This window comes from Heteronotia binoei, chromosome 2 (genome assembly GCF_032191835.1).
Source record: "Heteronotia binoei isolate CCM8104 ecotype False Entrance Well chromosome 2, APGP_CSIRO_Hbin_v1, whole genome shotgun sequence".
NCBI lineage: Eukaryota > Metazoa > Chordata > Lepidosauria > Squamata > Gekkonidae > Heteronotia > Heteronotia binoei.
This window is the reverse complement of record NC_083224.1, coordinates 56301309-56320024: the sequence shown is the minus strand read 5'-3', so window position 1 is coordinate 56320024 and position 18716 is coordinate 56301309. Positions and strand designations below refer to the sequence as shown.

The following is an 18716-nucleotide window of genomic DNA, read 5'->3' as shown; positions in this document are numbered from 1 at the left end:
TCATGTTTTAGAGGGTTGACTCCCTTGTAAAGCTAAGGATTACAAGATAGACCTCTCCCAGCCACCCTGGAACAGGTTTGTCCTGTCTCCCAGATAAAGGAGGCATGTCACTGACTCATGCAACGTTATCTAGCACTTTACCCAGGTTCAGGCTATGGAGCCAGTGCCGGAGAATGAAATTTTTAAAGGAAACTACTCTAGCATGTTTGTTGTGAACAAGGGGAATGGAAACTAGAAGGAAATTCTAGATCTGAAGCAGTTCAACAGACCTGAGAGAAAGAGGTGATTCTACTCCATATTAGAAACTTTCTAGGCAGGAGATTTCCTGGCACTCATATAGACCTCAAGGATGCCTACCCTCATGTACAATACACTCTTCCTCAAGGAAAGTCCTCCACTTCACCTGTGCCTGCAGCCGCTTTCAGCACTGGGTGTTCCCATTTAATCTTTTTTTCTCCCTACAAGTCTTCACCAAACTCACACTCACCATTGTGGCACATCTTGGACTCGGCAAGATGGCGCTGTGAAGCAGGGTTTGTTCACGGAGCTCCGTTGAACACCCTGTTTTGGCAGGCTCCCTGGGGGATACCTTGTTGTATACCCCCTAATAGAAGCGTCTGGGGACGCTTCTCAGTCTGAGGAGCTGGCAGAGAATCTGGAGGGAAGCGGAGGTTTCCCTCGAGAGCTCAGCCTTTCCCGCTGACAGGAGCCTTCCAACGCCGGTGCGACTAACTGGGCCGCCGGGAAGGAGCAGACAGGACTCGGAATTCCAACTTCTCTTTTTGCCCAATTGGATAACGAAACAGATATTGAAGAAGTAAGAATTTAAACCTTTTCGTTGAATTGGAGTTTAAAACTTTCAAGTCTTGCAGCCAGTCTGAATGGAGGCGAAGAGCCGAGACGCGGCGGGCGAAAAAAAGCCGGGTGTCACCAGCGGACGGCTGCCGAGGCGGAGACAGTGAGACTTGGTACGTTTGATACAGAAGGGAGAGATCTGGCGGCTCCCCTTATTTGTTCTATAATTTCTAATAATTTTGACAGAGAAGCTTGAACAGATAAGAAGGGGTTGGAAACGAAGGTGGTAGCTTTAGTGACTGTGAGGTCGCTTGAGAAGCGAAACAGAAAGTTCCGGAGAAAACTTCTTGATGCGCCATTTCGTGGGAAGCCGCGCGGCTTAGCAGGGACTTTAAGAAAAGAAGGGGGGCTAGTAAATAAAGCCAAGAACAGAACTTTGTCTATAATATTGCCAAGTTTGTCAGAAACTTTAAAACAAAAGTATAGGAGACTGTTAGCCGACAACTGAGCTGACAAACGGACTTTTGGCACGACAGATTGGAACGGTAGAGAACCCCCCCCCTGGCACCTTCTCAGAGCTAAGATGGCGACGGTCGGCAGAGAGAGAACTATGTAAGAAGGCACTTAGAAGGGCATAGCAGACAGCGGAATACGAAAAACTGGACCGAGGCTGTATAAGTAAGAGAACTGACTGGAGAAGGTCGGCTGGAGAGTTTAGATGCTGTAAAGGGGGAAGGGACAGTTTTTAGCTGTATTCAGCGGCTGTACCTTCCCTGAAGAGTGGTTAAAGACGGTTTACACAAAAGGAAGATTTAAGAAGATCAGAAGAAAAGAAGATTTGTAGGAAGAAGGAAGAAGAAAAGGGATTGTAAAATTAGACTATTGGTGACTATCTGGACTAAGGCTGTATAAGTAAGAGAACTGACTGGAAAAGGTCGGCTGGAGAGTTTAGATGGTGTAAAGGGGGAAGGGACAGTTTTTAGCTGTATCCAGCGGCTGTACCTTCCCTGAAGAGTGGTTAAAGACACAAAAGAAAGATTTAAGAAGATCAGAGGGAAAGAAGATTTGTAGGAAGAAGGAAGAAGAAAGAAGAAAAGGGATTGTAAAATTAGACTATTGGTGATTATTGGCTATTGGGCATTCTATTAGGATACATATTGTAGAATATATATAATTTGTTTATTTAAGGTAATTAAGAATATAAGTTAAGAGGGGGATTGCACATTTTATATTAAGTGTATACTGAGCAATAAGGTTGTGGGAACTGTTTGGGCTGAATAATTAGGGTTCTGTAGTTGATTAATTGGGCTAAATTAGACTAAATCAATTTACCGACTAATTAATAATTGGATAAGTTGATTGATTAATTAATTGATTGATTTACTGATTTAGTGATTTATGACCAATATCTACTGATTATTGATTATTGACTACTGATTATTGCTGCTGAGACTGGTATTAGTGATATTAATTTGCTCTGTCTGAGTTGCTTGAAATTGAAGCTTGAGGAGTAACTACTGGTAATTACTGGTGTCAGAGCAGACTCAGGCGTTTAAAACCTAATAGATTCAGAATAAGTGTGCAGAAGATAGTGTCCATACCATCCTAGAGGTCTCAGGTGCTTTGTTTAGACTTATCTCTAAAGTAGCTCACTGGGAGAGATATTAAGAAAGAAGACTAGAAATGGAAGCCAAAATTAAAAACTCGGTCAAGCCACCCCCCCTGGGGGGAGTAAAGTTGGAACATTTATAGGTAATCAAGATCCAATAGAAAAGCTCCAAAATATAATGACGGCTGGATTCAAACAGAATCAAGAAGCGTTGGAAGAAGTTAGGACACAATTGTTAACCGAGATCAAGAAAACTAATGAGCAGGTTGTGGAATTTCAGAAACAGTTACTAGTTAACACCCAACAAATGCATGAACTTTCAGCTAAAGTCAGGGATCTCCAAGATCAAGAAGAAATCACCTCTGCAGACATACAAGAAAATAAGGCCAGTGTATCCGAGTTAGAAAACAGAGTCGCCAGACTCGAAATGGAAAAATCTGCGTATATTCTAAGATTCCTAAACCTTCCTGAAGAAAAAGATGAGAATGTAGAGAACAAGATTGTTGATTTGTTAAACTCAGAAGAGGAACAAGAATTTTTGAAGCAAGGCAGATCAGAAATCGAGTGGGCCAGAAGAGTCTCTTCGGCATACACTAGAAAATTAAACATTCCCAGAGAAATTCAAGTTAAATTCATTCGTACTGTGACATGTGAAAACATTTTGAGTACAATTAAAAGAAAACCCTTGATTTGGGAGGGAAAAGAAATTAAAGTCTTAAGAGACATCCCCTGGTCCATAAGAAAAAGAAGATTTGGATATAAAAAACTGACCAGCTGGCTCATGAAACAGTCAATACAATACAAATGGTTAATTCCAGAAGGACTCTTCTTCATGTATCAATCCAATAGATATAACATATCATCAGTCGAAAAAGCGGAAGACTTCTGGAGGAAACAGATAGAAGGACAATCCCAAGACTCTGACTCAACAGAAGATAGAGAAGAAGAAGAAGAGGAGCATAAAGGACAGGAAGGAAGAGTTCAGCGGGAGAGGGAAAAAGAAAGAATAAAGACAAGATCACAAACCCAAAAAAGACACAAAAAACCGGTAGATGACTATTCAACGGTGAAATGATGACAAAACCTGGAATTCAGATTTTCTCAGTGAATATAAATGGCCTTAACGAACCCAAGAAGAGGAAAAGACTGTTCCTACAACTACAGAAGACTGGAGCTCAAATAATATGCCTACAAGAGACTCATATAAAAGAGGGCGATACAAAATATCTTCAGAACAAAAAACTAGGCCAACTCTATTATTCATGTGACTCAAAGAAGAAAAGAGGAGTAGCCATTTACGTCAAAGAATCAATACCAGCTAAATTGTTATTTAAAGACGAAATCGGAAGAATTATAATGATCGAATTGGAACTAAACGGGAAAAAAATAACTTTGGTTAACATTTATGCCCCGAACAATAATCAAGAACAATTCTTTGCAAAGCTCCATGAAAGATTAATAAACTGCAATTTACAGAACTTGTGTATTGTGGGCGACTACAATGCCATATTAGACATTGATAAAGATAAGAAATATGTGAACACCAAGGGGAGGAAAACTCGAACTCAACTCCCGAAATCTTTCTTTAAGCTTGCTGATGAATATAACCTGATTGATGTATGGAGGATGAAAAATCCCCAAACAACTGACTTTACTTACTTCTCCCATGTACATAACAGTTGGTCTAGGCTGGATATGTGTTGGCTATCAGCTTCATTAGGATGGTCGGTTATTGCAGCGAACATCAATCCCAGATCTTATGCCGACCATAACCCTATACAGATTATCCTGAAAGACTCAGTAAATAAACCTCGCTGGACTCTTAATACACAAATCTTAAAGGAAGAAGCATTCTTAGAGAAAGCAAAAAAGGACATCAAGATGTTTTTTGATTGCAACTTAAAAGAGGACACCTCAATACAAATAGTTTGGGATACGTTCAAGGCCTTCTTCAGAGGGATCGCGATCAGCTACACAATTAAAAGGAAAAAAGAACGGATGAAAGCGTATAAGGATTTAGTGGCTGAGCTGGGAAATCTGGAAAAACAACACAAAAATAAAAGTTCTAAAGAAGTATTAGTTAAAATATATAAGACTCAACATGAAATAAACTTGCTATTAATGGAGGAACTTGAGAAGAAAATAACATGGGCCAGACAAAACTATTTTGAGAACGCCAACAAACCGAGCAGATGGTTGGCATACAAATTAAGAAAAGAAAGGGAGAAGAAGGCCATAAGAGTGCTTAGAAATGAAGACAACGAAGAAGTAACCGAAAAAGATCAAATAAATGGAATTGTTCAAAGATTCTATCAAAACCTATATAAAAGACAAGAAATCGCACCTCAGACCCAGGAAGAATTTATTAGCAAGCTCCGGACCAAGAGTATATCAGAAGAACATCGTAAGGACTTGGAAAGTAATATCACAATGCATGAAATAACTGAGGCATTGAAAATGCAGAAACCGAACAAAGCCCCTGGGCCAGATGGTATACCCATTGAAGCTTTCAAAACTTTTGAAGAGAACTTACTCGTCCCCTATAAATACTTGATAGAGGAGATCCAGGAATCTGCCAAACTTCCCCCCTCATGGAATGAGGCTGTGATATCATTAATTTATAAGAGAGATTTGGACCCGATGGATATACGTAATTATAGACCTATTTCACTTTTGAACTCAGATTACAAGATTTTCGCAACAATCCTGGCTAACAGGATGAAGAAGATTGTTCACACAGTAATTAATGACGACCAAACGGGATTTGTCCCCGGCAGAGCAATACGGCAAAATACAAGATTTTTTATAGACATATTAGAATACTATCGATTACACCCAGGAAAGCAGTTTGCCGGAATTGCACTTGACGCTGAAAAAGCGTTCGATAATGTAAACTGGAACTTCATCGTAAAGTCTGCCCAGACTATCGGTTGTGGTCCGAACTTTACCAAATTAATTCGAGCTATCTATTCTAATCAAAGTGCGAGAGTTAATATTAATGGAAATCTGTCAGACTCGATCAAAATAGAACGGGGGACAAGGCAGGGATGCCCACTATCCCCCTTACTATTTATACTCACCCTGGAACCATTACTAATAAGAATAAGAGAGGAAGATGCACTCCAAGGGGCCAACATCAAGGGAGAAAGGTACAAGGTTCGGGCTTACGCAGATGATTTACTCCTTACACTTGAAGACCCAATGACCTCAATTGAATATCTGATGAAAGTTTTGGAAGAGTATGGGAAAATCTCCGGATTTAAAGTTAATTTTCATAAATCGAAATTCTTGGTACAGAACATGACCAAGGAAGAGATTGAACTGCTGGAAAAGAAGTCAGGATTTTGTTATGAGAAGAAAATTAAATATTTGGGAGTCCACTTTTCTAATGACTTAAAAACCCTACAAAGGGATAACTACGATAAAATCCTTACAGAAATCAAAACGGATTTAAATAGATGGAAAGACCTACAGATTTCATTGCTTGGGAGAATAGCTACGATTAAAATGACCATCTTACCAAAAGTTCTATACCTCTTCCAAACAATACCGATTATACTATCGCAATCCTTTTTCGTCCAATTGAACAAGCTCATTACTGCATATATATGGCAAAATAAAAAGCCCAGAATAAAATTAAAAATACTGCAAGATAGCGTCTCCAGGGGAGGCTTCGGCCTGCCCGATTGGAATTTATATTACAAGGCATGTTGCCTGACATGGATAGTAGATTGGTTTACATTAGAAAACAAGAGATTATTAATATTAGAGAGCACCGGACTAAGCAGAGGCTGGCATCATTATTTGTGGTATACTCCTCCCAATAGAGAGAATATATTCCATAGACATGAAATCAGAAAATCATTATATAAAGTCTGGATAGAGTATAAAAACATGATCTATCCTAAGACGCCTTTATGGCTATCCCCAGTAGAGGCCTCTTCTCATCCAAACTTATATGACTGGGGTGCCAGTTCCAACTACAGAAACTTACTAGATGTGGACTGTAATTTGATATTGAATGAAAATGTCAAACTGGACTGGTGGCTCGAAAACCAAACTAAATCGAAATATGGGCGAGACAAAGAAAAGGGTTTTAGTAAAACAAACACAGAATTCGATAACATAATAGAGGACAGACAAAAGCTCATCTCCAGACTATATAAGTGGCTATTAGAAATTAAACTAATGGGAGAAGTGGTAAAGGAAAGTTGGATTAAGTGGCTACGAGACTTTGGATATAGTGTTGAATTGGAACATTGGGAGAAAATTTGGTCTCAAAACTTAAAGTTGACAAGATCGGCCCTCTTTAAAGAAAACATCTATAAGATGGCACATAGGTGGTATTTAACACCAGAAAGACTAAGTAAGATATATCCCAATTACTCTAACGCTTGTTGGAAATGTAAAAAGGTCAAGGGATCGTTATACCACATATGGTGGAACTGTGAAACAGCAAAAAAATACTGGGCTTTAGTAAACACATGGGCACAGAAAATATTAAAAATTAACATTTGCCATACACCAGAGTTGTACCTACTAAATGTATGTAAAGGAAATTTAACCAAACATGATAAAAAACTTCTACTACATATAATCACTACCGCCAGAATTCTTTACGCTAAGTACTGGAAAAATTCCCAAATACCAACCAGGGATGAATTCGTACAGAGGATGTTAGAGGCTGCAGAAATGGATAACCTTACGGTTAGATTAAGAGGAGGCAATCTGCAAGAATTAAGAAAGACTTGGAATAAGTTATACCAATGGATAAATATATTAGAAAGATAAGGAATAAAAATTATGTTAGACATTACCTAGACGCTCCTTGGGGGTGGGGATGGGGGGATAGGGGGAAGAAATGGCAGGTTAAGAATTTGCTGTGTGAATTATCTGTAAATGGAACTATGAAATGTCTAATAAAACCTGTTTTTAAAAAAAAAAAAAAAAAAAAAAAAAAAACCATTGTGGCACATCTTGGACTTCAGGGAGTGCACGTCTACCCCGTCTGAATGACCTCCTGATCCAATCCATGTCCAGGAGTCAGGATAAACTCCATGCCCAGCTAACACTCCAGACCCTGAGACAACATGGGCTTCTTAGCAAAGACTGGAAGAGCTTCTTGATTCCATGCCAAATGGCCATAATAATTGACACCTCTTTCTCCACACTTCACATCTCACAGGAATCAGTAAGTTCTCCTACTTTCTGCTGCCCACATCCAAAACATCCTAGGAATTGACACAAGTTGGATATAAAGTAGGCATACAAGGTATAAATTAAGCTCTCTATTCCTGTTGCTCAGATTTCCTGTATGTCTCTCAATGCCCAGGAAAATTGGACAAAAGTATTCAGAAGGATTAGGGATTCACCAGAAGCTTGTATTTCCTAACCTCTCTGGCATCAAGAGTGCATTCCTCAAGCGGAGCAAAGACTTTCAGCAGCCTTCTTTTCCAGTGGTCCTGTTGAATAGATTTGTAAAGCAGCCACTTGATCTTCTGTCTCCTCATTTTTGAGACATTATAAGTTGGATCTCTATCCCTTGGCTGAAGCAACTTTTGGCAAAAGGGCTCTCCAACAGGTTGTTGCCAAATGATTCCTCAGCATCTTCCACCCAAAATGATTCAGCTTTCCAACATCCCATCATAAGAATACCTTTCTCCACTGTTACCAGAAATGCTGGGGCGGGGGGAGTCTCCTCTTTTTATGGGGGGAATAGCATAGGCAGACCCAGGTAGAGCTCTTTAGGAGCACGATTCCCATCAGGTGTATACCAGTACTAAAATATATATATTTATTGCATATTGGGCCACACATCCTTGATGTAGCCAATCCTCCAAGAGTTTACAGTAGGCCCTGTACTAAGAGCCCTGTAAGCTTTTGGAGGATTGGCTACATCAGGGGTGTGTGGCCTAATATGCAAAGGAGCTCCTGCTACAAAATTATATATATATATGACCAAACCAATTGTAATTAAGAAAGGAATTTTATTTAAAATTAAAATACAAAAATACACACACACACTGAATTGAACTAACACATGTACAAGAACACCAGAAAAATAGGTTTTAGCAAAGCAAATAGGGGGTAAGATTTTTAGCGGGGGGGTTTGGAAGATTCATAGCTACCTGTCTGAAGAGTAGAAGTCCATGGAGGAGTAGAAGTTCATGGAGGAGAGGGACAAGATGACTAGCATCTTGGGGGTGTGATTGGATCCAGGAACACACAACACTGAGTATGTCCAGAGTGCCACCTTAAGTAGGCAAAAAAGTATCCTGAGGCATAGGTGGTCAGAGTGTTCCTTAGAACAATGCAAGATGTGATTCCCATTGTGTAGTAAGGGTGAGTTGAATGCTTCCCAGGTGCTAAACAAAAGTGTAATGTTCTATGTTTGCTTAGGGAATGGGGCCAGGAGATGGCAATTTGGTAAAAACTGTGAAGTTAATTATTTTCTTGATAGTTTGGAACTGAGGACACAAAATGCAGATAAAGACTATCACCTAGAAGAATAGCTTTCAGGAAAGATGTAATTAGCTGGAGGGAAGAGATTGTGCAAAACCTGGAATGTGATAGTGTTGACAGTAGGAGACATAGTATCAGTCATAATCCATTCATACCTACGGAGATGAGCTAGGGGCATGATTTTTTGTCTATGTTTGCTGTCAGACAATAGCCAGCCTCTGAGCACATTGGAAACTGGGACCTTTGGATTATAGCAATTGCTTATCCATTGTACCATCAAGGAGGAGAGAAGGTGGGGGAGGGGGGGTGGACTGCACAGAGGAATATGGCAAGCAACCAGCCCTTTCTTTGGCAGCTGTATCTCTCAAGTTCAAACAATGGCTCCTTACAGGCTTACCTTTGACACCACTCCTGGATGCAATGGTGGCATTGCGGTGAAGGCCCATAGTTTTTTCAGGGTGTTGGGGTGTGTCTGCTCTTGAAAAAAGACTACCTCAGGTTGGAGGGCTGTTGAGGTTTGTGAATTCCCAGGGAAGAATTATTTTTTTGCATCTGTCTTCTCTCCTTCCTTGGGACTTCCTGCAGCCTTCACTCTATATTCTGGTCTAGCCTACCCAGACTGAGTAGCTTGGCCAGACATGTACAGGAGGATTCACATCGAGGGCAGCCAGGAGGCTCAGTAAATTAATTTGCATAATCCCTACCCAAGGAGTGGGGGGAGGGGGAAGCTTTATCGTTTGTATGGTTGCCTTCCAGTCCACTGATGAGAGGAAACCTTCATGGTAAGTGTTTCTTTTTTAGTGGGTCATACAGAAGTTTTAAGGCTGGGGCTAGTTTTCATTTCATATCAGTTATTCAAATGTGTTTTCTTCTAAACTAGGTTTTCAAAGAACTTGCAAGCAATGTTTAAGGGTCAGCAACCTAGTGTGAATTTTCTCTCTATCAACTCTGCACTTCTCTGTAAACTGCTGGGCTCACTTTCCTAGAAACAACTGATGCAGTTATTAAATGAAACATTCAGTTCAGTAATAAATGTTGACACTAGAAAAGAATTTTTACACAACAATAATGGAATTTTAGTGACTACAAAAATATTCTGTTGCTTTATCTGTAAATGATTATAGCACTGCTCTAAACTCATTCCTGAAATTTGAAGCAATATCTTTCTATCTTGCTGGTCTTTGTAGTGATGCATTGTGTTCCTTTTGACTCTAGATATGCAGCCATTGTCTCCAATCTCTGTTCATGAACGCTACAGTTCTCCTGTGGCAGGAAGTGCTAAGAGAAGGTTGTTTGGAGATGAAGGCCCCAAAGAAGCACCCACGGAAAAGAATGTGAGTGAAGGAACTAGACTAAAAATAGCCCCAGTTTCGAGCTTTGCTGATGAAAATGTGTCTGTTTTGCCAGAACAGACAGTTCTCACTATGGCAACAGCTGCAGTACCAGGGGCAGCAGGACAGACAATGACAATCCCACTGCATGGTAAGTTTTATTCTTTTCTCTAAGTTGATTAAGCTTATTAATAAGCATTAAAAACTTTATAATAAGCTAGAGTGATATAATAATCATAAACATTTGGGGTACAAGGAATTTCACTTCATTAAGTTCCTTCTCTTAACTGTTAAGGAAAATGTACTTTAGAGTGTTCTGTTATAAATGCACTATATGGAGGAATTATACTGATTAGTTGAGAAAATAATATATATTAAATCACCCTTATAAAAATAAAAGGTTTTATATCAATCTGAGATTTGCAGTTTATCCATACATTGCATATTGATTTCCCCTCCGTAACTTGTGGATGTACCTTAGGTATTGCAAATAATACTGGAGGGATCACTCTCATACCCATTTCAGTCAGCTTGCCTCAAGAATCTAAAGGGGATGGCCATGGACAAGTGCCTCTCACTGCTCAAGCCTTAGTCAGCGTGTCCCCAACTCATCCTCATGTGATACAAGCACATCAGGCAGCAGGAAGCAAGCCAAAGAAAACTGGATCCTTGGCACTGTTTTTCAGAAAGGTAGGGAGTGTTTATACTAAAAGTTCTCCCTCCTCCTCTAAAGAAAAAAAAATTATTCCTGTTCAACTCACAGTCTTGATGTCTACATTGAATTTATACTATTACAAAGTAGCTTTATTTGACATGGTAACATACAGATTTGGGTCCAAAGGTTTGTTTGGCTAAGCAAAAGTACCACATGTGAACTGGAGTGCACTGATTCCCTCCCTCACTGTACTTCTACCTCCCCCACCAACTGCTCTAGCAGTTGTAGAGTGGGATATATTTGAAAATTGCAAACCTACCTTGCATGAACAGAAATACAACTACTTGTGCAAGCGAGTACAAATTGATAAGTATCAATAAAATTCAAACCACTTTGGAGTATTATTCTGAAATTCTACTGTCTCAGAAATATACATTTATGTAGGATTCTGTTATTTACAAATTTTCTAAATTTCTTTTTGTGTTCTTAAAAATGGAGAGAGAAGTATATAAATATTTTAAAACAGTTGAAATGAACTGAGCACAAAAAAGTGATAGTGCTTTGCATTTCCAACCACCAACTCTGCTTGCTCCTCAGATTAATACACTTACAAACATCAATTTCAGTTAAAGTTCTGCCTTGTTTCCTCTTAGGTATATCATCTGGCAAGTGTGCGCTTGCGTGATTTGTGCTTAAGACTGGATGTTTCCAATGATTTGCGGAGAAAAATGTGGACATGTTTTGAATTCACGTTGGTTAATTGCACAGATCTAATGAAAGACAGACACTTGGACCAGCTCCTTCTATGTGCTTTTTATATCATGGCAAAAGTAAGGCCCGTCTTGGTGATGCATAATTAGTCCAATCTTGATTTTTCTACCTGTTTTTCGTGGTCTCTGTGCTTCACACTCATGGGATAGAGCGCCTGCACCGATCTCCGAATCGGTACCTAAAAAGCCCAGGATTTTTTCGCGCTCGGCACCAACAGGCATGCGTAGGCATCCCAATGCGCATGCTTGCCGGCGCCAGAGCGAGGATCCTGCCAGTTCCTTTCTGACCGCTGTGCTGAGAGAATCTGTGACAGTAAGGTATGGGTTAACAGAAAACCAAGGAAAACCAAAGATGCACAGAGCCTGCGTCAGGTGACCTGAGGGTGGGGGCCAGAGTGCTCGGAACTCTCAGTTTGTGAGATTGACAGCTAACGGCGGAGGAGAGTCAGTTAGTGCCTGCCAGAGTCAGAGACAGTTAGTGCCTGACAGAGTCTGGGAGAGTTGGTCTTTGAGGGAGCTGAGACAGTAGCTAAGGAGAATCTTCGTGAGAAGAAAAGCTGACTGCTAGCTCTGTAAAAACAGCCAAGAGGCTGTGTGTGTGACTAAGAAGGAGAGTCACTGTGAAGACCTGAGCGGTCACACATATATACACGACTCTTAAGAGCTAGAGAGGTGGTTGAGGGAATATATGTGGGTCTAAGAGTCTGAAGGGCTGGGAGTAGAGGCTCCAGTCGACTTGAGAGACTTGGCACATTACACCCAAGAGGCCAGCCTTTGCTAGTGTTGGAGAGTATTATATATAAACTGTGAACCTGAGAGACCTAAGAAGAGAAAGTTATATTAGAAAGCCTGAAACAACTGAGCAACTTGTTAACTGCCTGAGATACTTTATAGCCCATGTAAATATCTCCCATATCCCCAGTTTAAGTCTTTGTGTTAAAATAAATATCTGTGGTTTACGTTAAAGTTCTCTGGTGCCTATAATTTGGGAAAACTGTTAAAGTTGCTGTGGTCCGCTACAAATTGAACTATACATCCATCTGAAAGTAAAAACCCCGAAGAGACTAGAAGAGTGAAATCCATATCATACCCACCTCTTGAGTTCTATAGTCCTGAGGGAAAAGTTTTAAAAGGAAGAACTGAGGAGAAAGAGGGGCTGGGGTAGCCATAAACAGCACACAGAAGCGATCCAGTGGGACCGTGAGGCGGGTGCTGTTATAGGATCTCCTTTCGTGTCCCCGGTCGGTAAAGTAATCTTAGATTGCTTTTTTCCTGTTGTATATAGCCCGTTTGTTATTTTCTTAGTGTAGTTAGTTAGTTAGTTGTTAGATGGTTAGTGTTGTTTAAAAAAAAAAGTTTGTTGGACTTGCCCTTCGGGGCTCATTTTTTCTCCCGTGTTTTTCCCCTCAGAGACTTTCCTGGGTGGGTTTTTTCCTGGGCGTCTATGGAAAGATGTTGGGGTTTTTTTAAGAGGTGCCACTCCTGTGGGAAGAAGATTGCCCCCCCCCCACGGCCATTCCCGCTGTCTCCTCTGTCTGGGCGAGGGACATGGCATCACACTGTCTGAGTTTCTCCAAGCAAACTTGTAAGAATCGAGCGGTGAGGCTTTCGGCGGCGTTGGTCGAGTCAGCACTTCGTCCTCAAACGATGGCATCGGGCCCGTCGGTACAGATGGGAGAGGACGTGGCCCCTACGATCACATCGGTTGAGGTTTCGCCAATCAGGACCGAGATGCCAATTGAGTGCGGGCGTTCCACAAAACGGCCTTCTGAAGGATCAGTGGACACCCCGGTTAAGAAGCATCGGGATGATTCAGGGACCCGATCATCCGCGTCGAAGGTGAAATCGAAGGAGAAGCGGAAAAAGAGACCATCCTGCACCCCTTCACCTTTGCATGACGCTTTGACATCGACAGCTCCACCGAGGAAGATCTTGGCGTCCCCACATCATAGCCCTTCAGCATCGAGAGGCAGTGCTTCGCAGCTGCGCCTATCAGCATCGGAGCAAGAGATTGACCTGACTCAGTGCTTCCACTCTTCAGGGTCCAGGCGTCACAGTGAAAGCGACTCGGTCTCGGAGGTGGAGGTGTCGGCACCGATGGAGCCTTCGGCACCGATGTATCAGGCGAGAGATCGGAGAGAGCTGGAACCAATTACAGTAGCTCGTCACTTCCCACCGCTTCCACCATGGGACCAGCGCCAATGGCCTCCTTACGCCTATCCCTACCCACCGTACCAATGGTATCCTCCTTGCGAGTTCGCAGATTGGGACCAGCAGTCTGAGGCATCCCATATGTCCAGGCTGTCTCAACACTCTAGACGGCATCCTTCGGCATCAATCTCTGTCCTGCCTGACAGACGTGGTGTAGTGGTGGAGGAAGTCCAACCTCGGTCGTCGGTGTCAATCCGGTCGCCTGTCAGAGAGTCAATGCCGGTGCTCTCAGAGCACTCTCTACGCAGAGAGTCTTCATCGTCGGACTCCGAGGTCGGTACCGACGATCCGGACCGGGCTTTGGAACCTTCGCCAGTGTCTCATACGGCTGAGGATCTTCCCATCTCACCATTGGAGGAAGTCGTACGGGGACCTGGTGAAGAGGATGGCACTCTCCCTCTTGCTTCCAGTGACACAGCCACAACCTGTTGTAGACGATACCGTGTTCGACATCATGCAGCAGAATACATCTACAGCGGTTGCCCTGCCAGTGACGAAGGTCATCCTACAGGCGGTGAAGGAGCCCTGGGCGAAGCCTGCTTCTACACCCGTGTCATCGAGAAGGCTGGACCATATGTACCGTGTCCAAGAGTCCGGGGCTGAGTTCCTTTTTACACACCCAAAGTCCAATTTGGTGGTCGTTTCCTCCTCGTCGAAGGCCCGCAAGATGCACTCCTCTCCACCAGACAAGGAGGGAAAGACGCTGGATAACGTCGGTAGGAAGTTCTACTCTGCTGGGGCGCTGGGAGTAAAGGTATGTAACTATGCCGCGTGCATGGCTAGATACCAATACTCAGTGTGGGAACAACTTACCCCCCCCCCAGGCTTCCCTGAGTGAGGAGAAGAGATCGGCTGCAAAGATTTTGCAGAAGGAAGGCTTTGCTGTAGCCAAACAACAACTGGCTGCAGCAAAGCACATGGTCGACATCTCAGCAAGGCCCATCACTTCTGCCGTCTGCCTCCGTCGCCACTCCTGGCTCAGATCCACGGCCCTCCAGCAGGACACCAGGGCCTTCGTTGAAGATCTGCCCTTCGAGGGTGAAGGCCTGTTCAGCTCTACCACCTACAATGTGCTCCAGGAAATGGATAAAAGTATAAAAACTTCCAGGAACCTGGGCGTACCGGCATCTTCCAGAGCGGCAAAACAGAAACAGTGGCACAAGCCTTGGGCAAAGAAGCCATACCAAAAGTTCTCTCTGGAACAGCAGTGAAGACCTCGCTCTGCTCAACCTGAGAGTAGGTCCCCATACAGGGGGAACAACAGAAACCGTTACGCTTCAGCACAGACCACCGGCAAGTCCAAGGGCACTCGCCCTCAAAAGCAGGGCCTTTGACTTTCTGGCAGCACGCGGCACCGCCCCCTCTTCCTCTTCGTCTATCCGCCTCCGCCCATTCCTGTTGGCCTGGGAGTCCATCACTATGGACAGGTGGGCACTTTCCATCGTAGCGGAAGGCTACAAAATAGATTTTGCTCCGATTCTGAACCAATCTGTGGTAATTACCACTCCCCCTTCCCCACCTCTGCTGGGGGAGGTGAGCAACCTCTTACAGAAACAAGCCATAGAGAGGGTCCCGATTAGGGGTGTGCATTCGGTTCGGCCGAACCGTATATACAGCCGAATCAACACTGATTCAGCTGTATATGGAATTGGCTGTAGCCGATTCCCATTGCCGCCTATTATGCGGCAGCCGAATACGGCTCGCCGTAAACTGCCAAATAGCTATTCGGAAGTATACAGCTGTCAATGGAAAAGGCGGGAAAGTGGCTTCTGCAGCCTCAGTGGAGCTGCTTGCCTACTTTCCCGCCTTTAGTGGCCTCCTCCCGCCTCTCCCATAGCCTCCCTGGGATCAGGGAGGGGGAAGAGGAGCCCCAGCAGCCAATCCAAAGCATGCATTTGCAAAATGCATTGCAAATGCATGCTTTGCAGGGCTGTTGTGTAGCTGATGGCCCAGCCATCAGCTACATTGTTATTTTGATCTTTTGCTTACTTGGGTATCCAAGTAAGCACTGTTGTCTGGCCAATCAGAGAGCAGTGCTATTTTTTGAAATTGCTCTGTGTAGGGCCAGAGAACCTTTTTAAGGAGTCTTCCTGGCTGGACTCCTCCATTGCTGTGTTGGTGTATGTGGGTTGGTGGTGTGAGAGAGATTGTGCTGCTGCTGGCTGGCCCTTGGCTTCAGCTGCTGCCTGCTGCTCTCTCACTCAGCCTTACCAGACTTCCCTGGAGTAGAGAAGACAAGGTAAGACAGTTTTGGGGTTCTTGTTTTAGTTTTTGTTGGTAAAAGGACTAGAGTCCCTTTACTTGCCCAGATTTGGGTGGGTGAGTACTGGGTGGGTAGCCTATTTGGGGTTGGGTTCTGCTGGGGGTGGGGGGATTGCTAATTTGCCCATATCTTAATTTAGCGAGAGGACTTTTAAAAGTGCAGTGTCCTTTTACTTCTCCTGATTTGGGTGGGTGGCTTGAATTTCTTGGGGTTAGGGTGAAGGTTTTTTTTGGGGGGGGGGGTTGGCAAAGTTCCTGTATTGTTAAAAGTTGAGGGTTTTTTTACTGTTTTAAAAGTATTCAGTGTTTGATTTGTTGCTGTTGTGTTGTGCTGCTGCTGTTACTTTTATCTTCAGGTTATTGGGGGGGTGCTGTTTGGCCTAATTTTCATTGTTTAAAAGGCCACTTTTGTCCCCCTTTTCCTGGTTCTGGTTTTAGGGGTGGGGGTGTTGTTGTTGACTGATTTGGCCTGAGTTTTCTTATTGGTGAAAGGCCACTTTTTAAACACTTGAGTTGCTTGGCCTTTTTTCCTGTTGTCCCTTTTCCTGGTTTGGGGGTGGGGGTGTTGTTGACTTATTTGGCCTGAGCTTTCTTGTTGGTGAAAAGGCCACTTTTTTAACACTTGGCCTTTTGTGATTCTGCTGGTTTTGTTTTGGTTTTTTTAAATTACCTCTGGTTGGTGTGGGGGTTGGCAAGGGTGTGTGTGGGCTGTGTGGGCTGGGTCACTTTCTTGTTTTTATAGAGTAGATTGTGTGTTCTGTGGCAGGGAAGCTGGCACCTGGGTGAGAGACCCAGAACCAGCAGGCTTGTTGTGGTTGGCCAGCTCTCCCCGTGTTGTTTGGGGCAGGGCTGGAGAGCTGGCATCTGTAGATTGTGCGTTCTGTGGCAGGGAAGCTGGCACCTGGGTGAGAGACCCAGAACCAGCAGGCTTGTTGTGGTTGGCCAGCTCTCCCCGTGTTGTTTGGGGCAGGGCTGGAGAGCTGGCATCTGGGTTTGCTGCAGCCAGGTCTGCCTCAAAACCCCTGCCCCCCCCCCCAGTAGCCTCTAATTATGCCCTATGTTGCCATTGATGTCAATGGCCCATAGGGTATAATGATGGAATAGGGGCACCCTCTTTGGGTGCCCCTGGAATGGGATCCTCTGGCCCAATCTTTTTGGGACTTGGGGGGGTTGGAGGGAGAGTCCCCTGCAGGTCCCCTGCAAATTTGGGGGCTCTCCCTCAAACCCCCTCCCCTCCAGGCGGCTTCAAATATACCCTATTTGCCATTGATTTCAATGGCCCATAGGGTATAATAGGGCCGTATATTCGGAAATAGCCGTGAATCTACCGTATATGCGGCTATTCCGAATGCGGTATTCAGCAATATACGGGGATTCCGAATTTTTTTTTTTGCACACCCCTAGTCCCAATGGAGGCCAGGACGGTAGGTTTCTACTCTCATTACTTCCCGGTTCCCAAGCAGGACGGGGGTCTAAGACCAATCATGGATCTTCGGAATCTGAATAAATTTATTTTGTACCAGAAGTTCAGAATGTCCACTCTGCAAACAATTCTGCCCCTCATCAACCAAGGGGATTGGATGGCAACGCTGGACCTCAAGGATGCATATTTCCACATCAGCATCCATCCTGCATTCAGACGTTTCCTTCGGTTTACAGTAGGTTCTCAGCACTTCCAGTTCAAGGCTCTTCCGTTTGGTCTGTCCACTGATGATGATGAGCGTTGTGGCTGCCCATCTCCGACTTCAAGGGATAGTTGTCTTTCCATACATCGACGACTGGCTCCTTGTGGCGGAGTTGAAAGAGAGTTTGTCATCCCACATTGCCATCACTCTTCGTCTTCTTAACACCTTGGGTCTGCAGGTCAATTTGGAGAAATCACACCTTACTCCATCAAGGACAGTTCAGTTCATAGGGGCTTTGCTGAATACGAACCTTCATCGCGCGTTTCTGCCTCAGCAGAGAGCGATGGACATTATCAACCTTGTCGAACTTCTGCAGAGTCGAAAGTGGGGCACGGCGCAGCAGTTTCGCCCGTTAAGGGACTCACCTCGAAAGAGGTTTGTAATTCCACCTGTGATACTTCAAACACTGCAATGGTGGAAGTCAAAGGACAACATTTGTCAGGGAGCTCCCTTCCATCTACCTGCACCAACTGTGACTATCACAACAGATGCGTCTTTATGGGGTTAGGGGGCCCACATGGACGATCTGTGTGTGGCGGGTCCTTGGCCTTTGAAATTGACTCACTGCCACATAAATTACTTGGAACCGCTGGTGGCGGGGAAGATTGTTGCTCTTCTAACAGACAATACCACTGCCCTGTGTTACATCAACCGACAGGGAGGGACAGTCTGTCGACGGCTTTGTGCACTGGCGCTGGATCTGTGGTCGGAGTGCCTGGACCATGACATCTTTGTGAAGGCAGCGCATCTCCCAGGGGTCCTCAACTTGCAAGCAGACTCCCTCAGCAGGGGTGCAGCTTCTTCGCACAAGTGGGAGTTACAGTGGAGCTTCCTTCAACCCGTGTTTCAGCTCTGGGGATATTCTCAGGTGGATGTCTTTGCCACAGCCAAAAACTGGAAGTGTCCTCTGTTTTGCTCCAGAGGGGGCTCAGATCC

General features: G+C 43.9%; 1 protein-coding gene across 1 annotated transcript in view; it reads left to right on the top strand.

The window, feature by feature from the left end:
* The window catches only part of RBL1 (RB transcriptional corepressor like 1), a 54340-nt gene that overhangs the window by 22984 nt on the left and 12640 nt on the right, over window positions 1-18716 (top strand). Inside the window, exons 15-17 of the mRNA XM_060231022.1 lie at window positions 10082-10348; window positions 10679-10887; window positions 11506-11682. Coding sequence (XP_060087005.1) covers window positions 10082-10348; window positions 10679-10887; window positions 11506-11682 — 653 coding nt within the window. The remainder of the gene's footprint in view (window positions 1-10081; window positions 10349-10678; window positions 10888-11505; window positions 11683-18716) is intronic.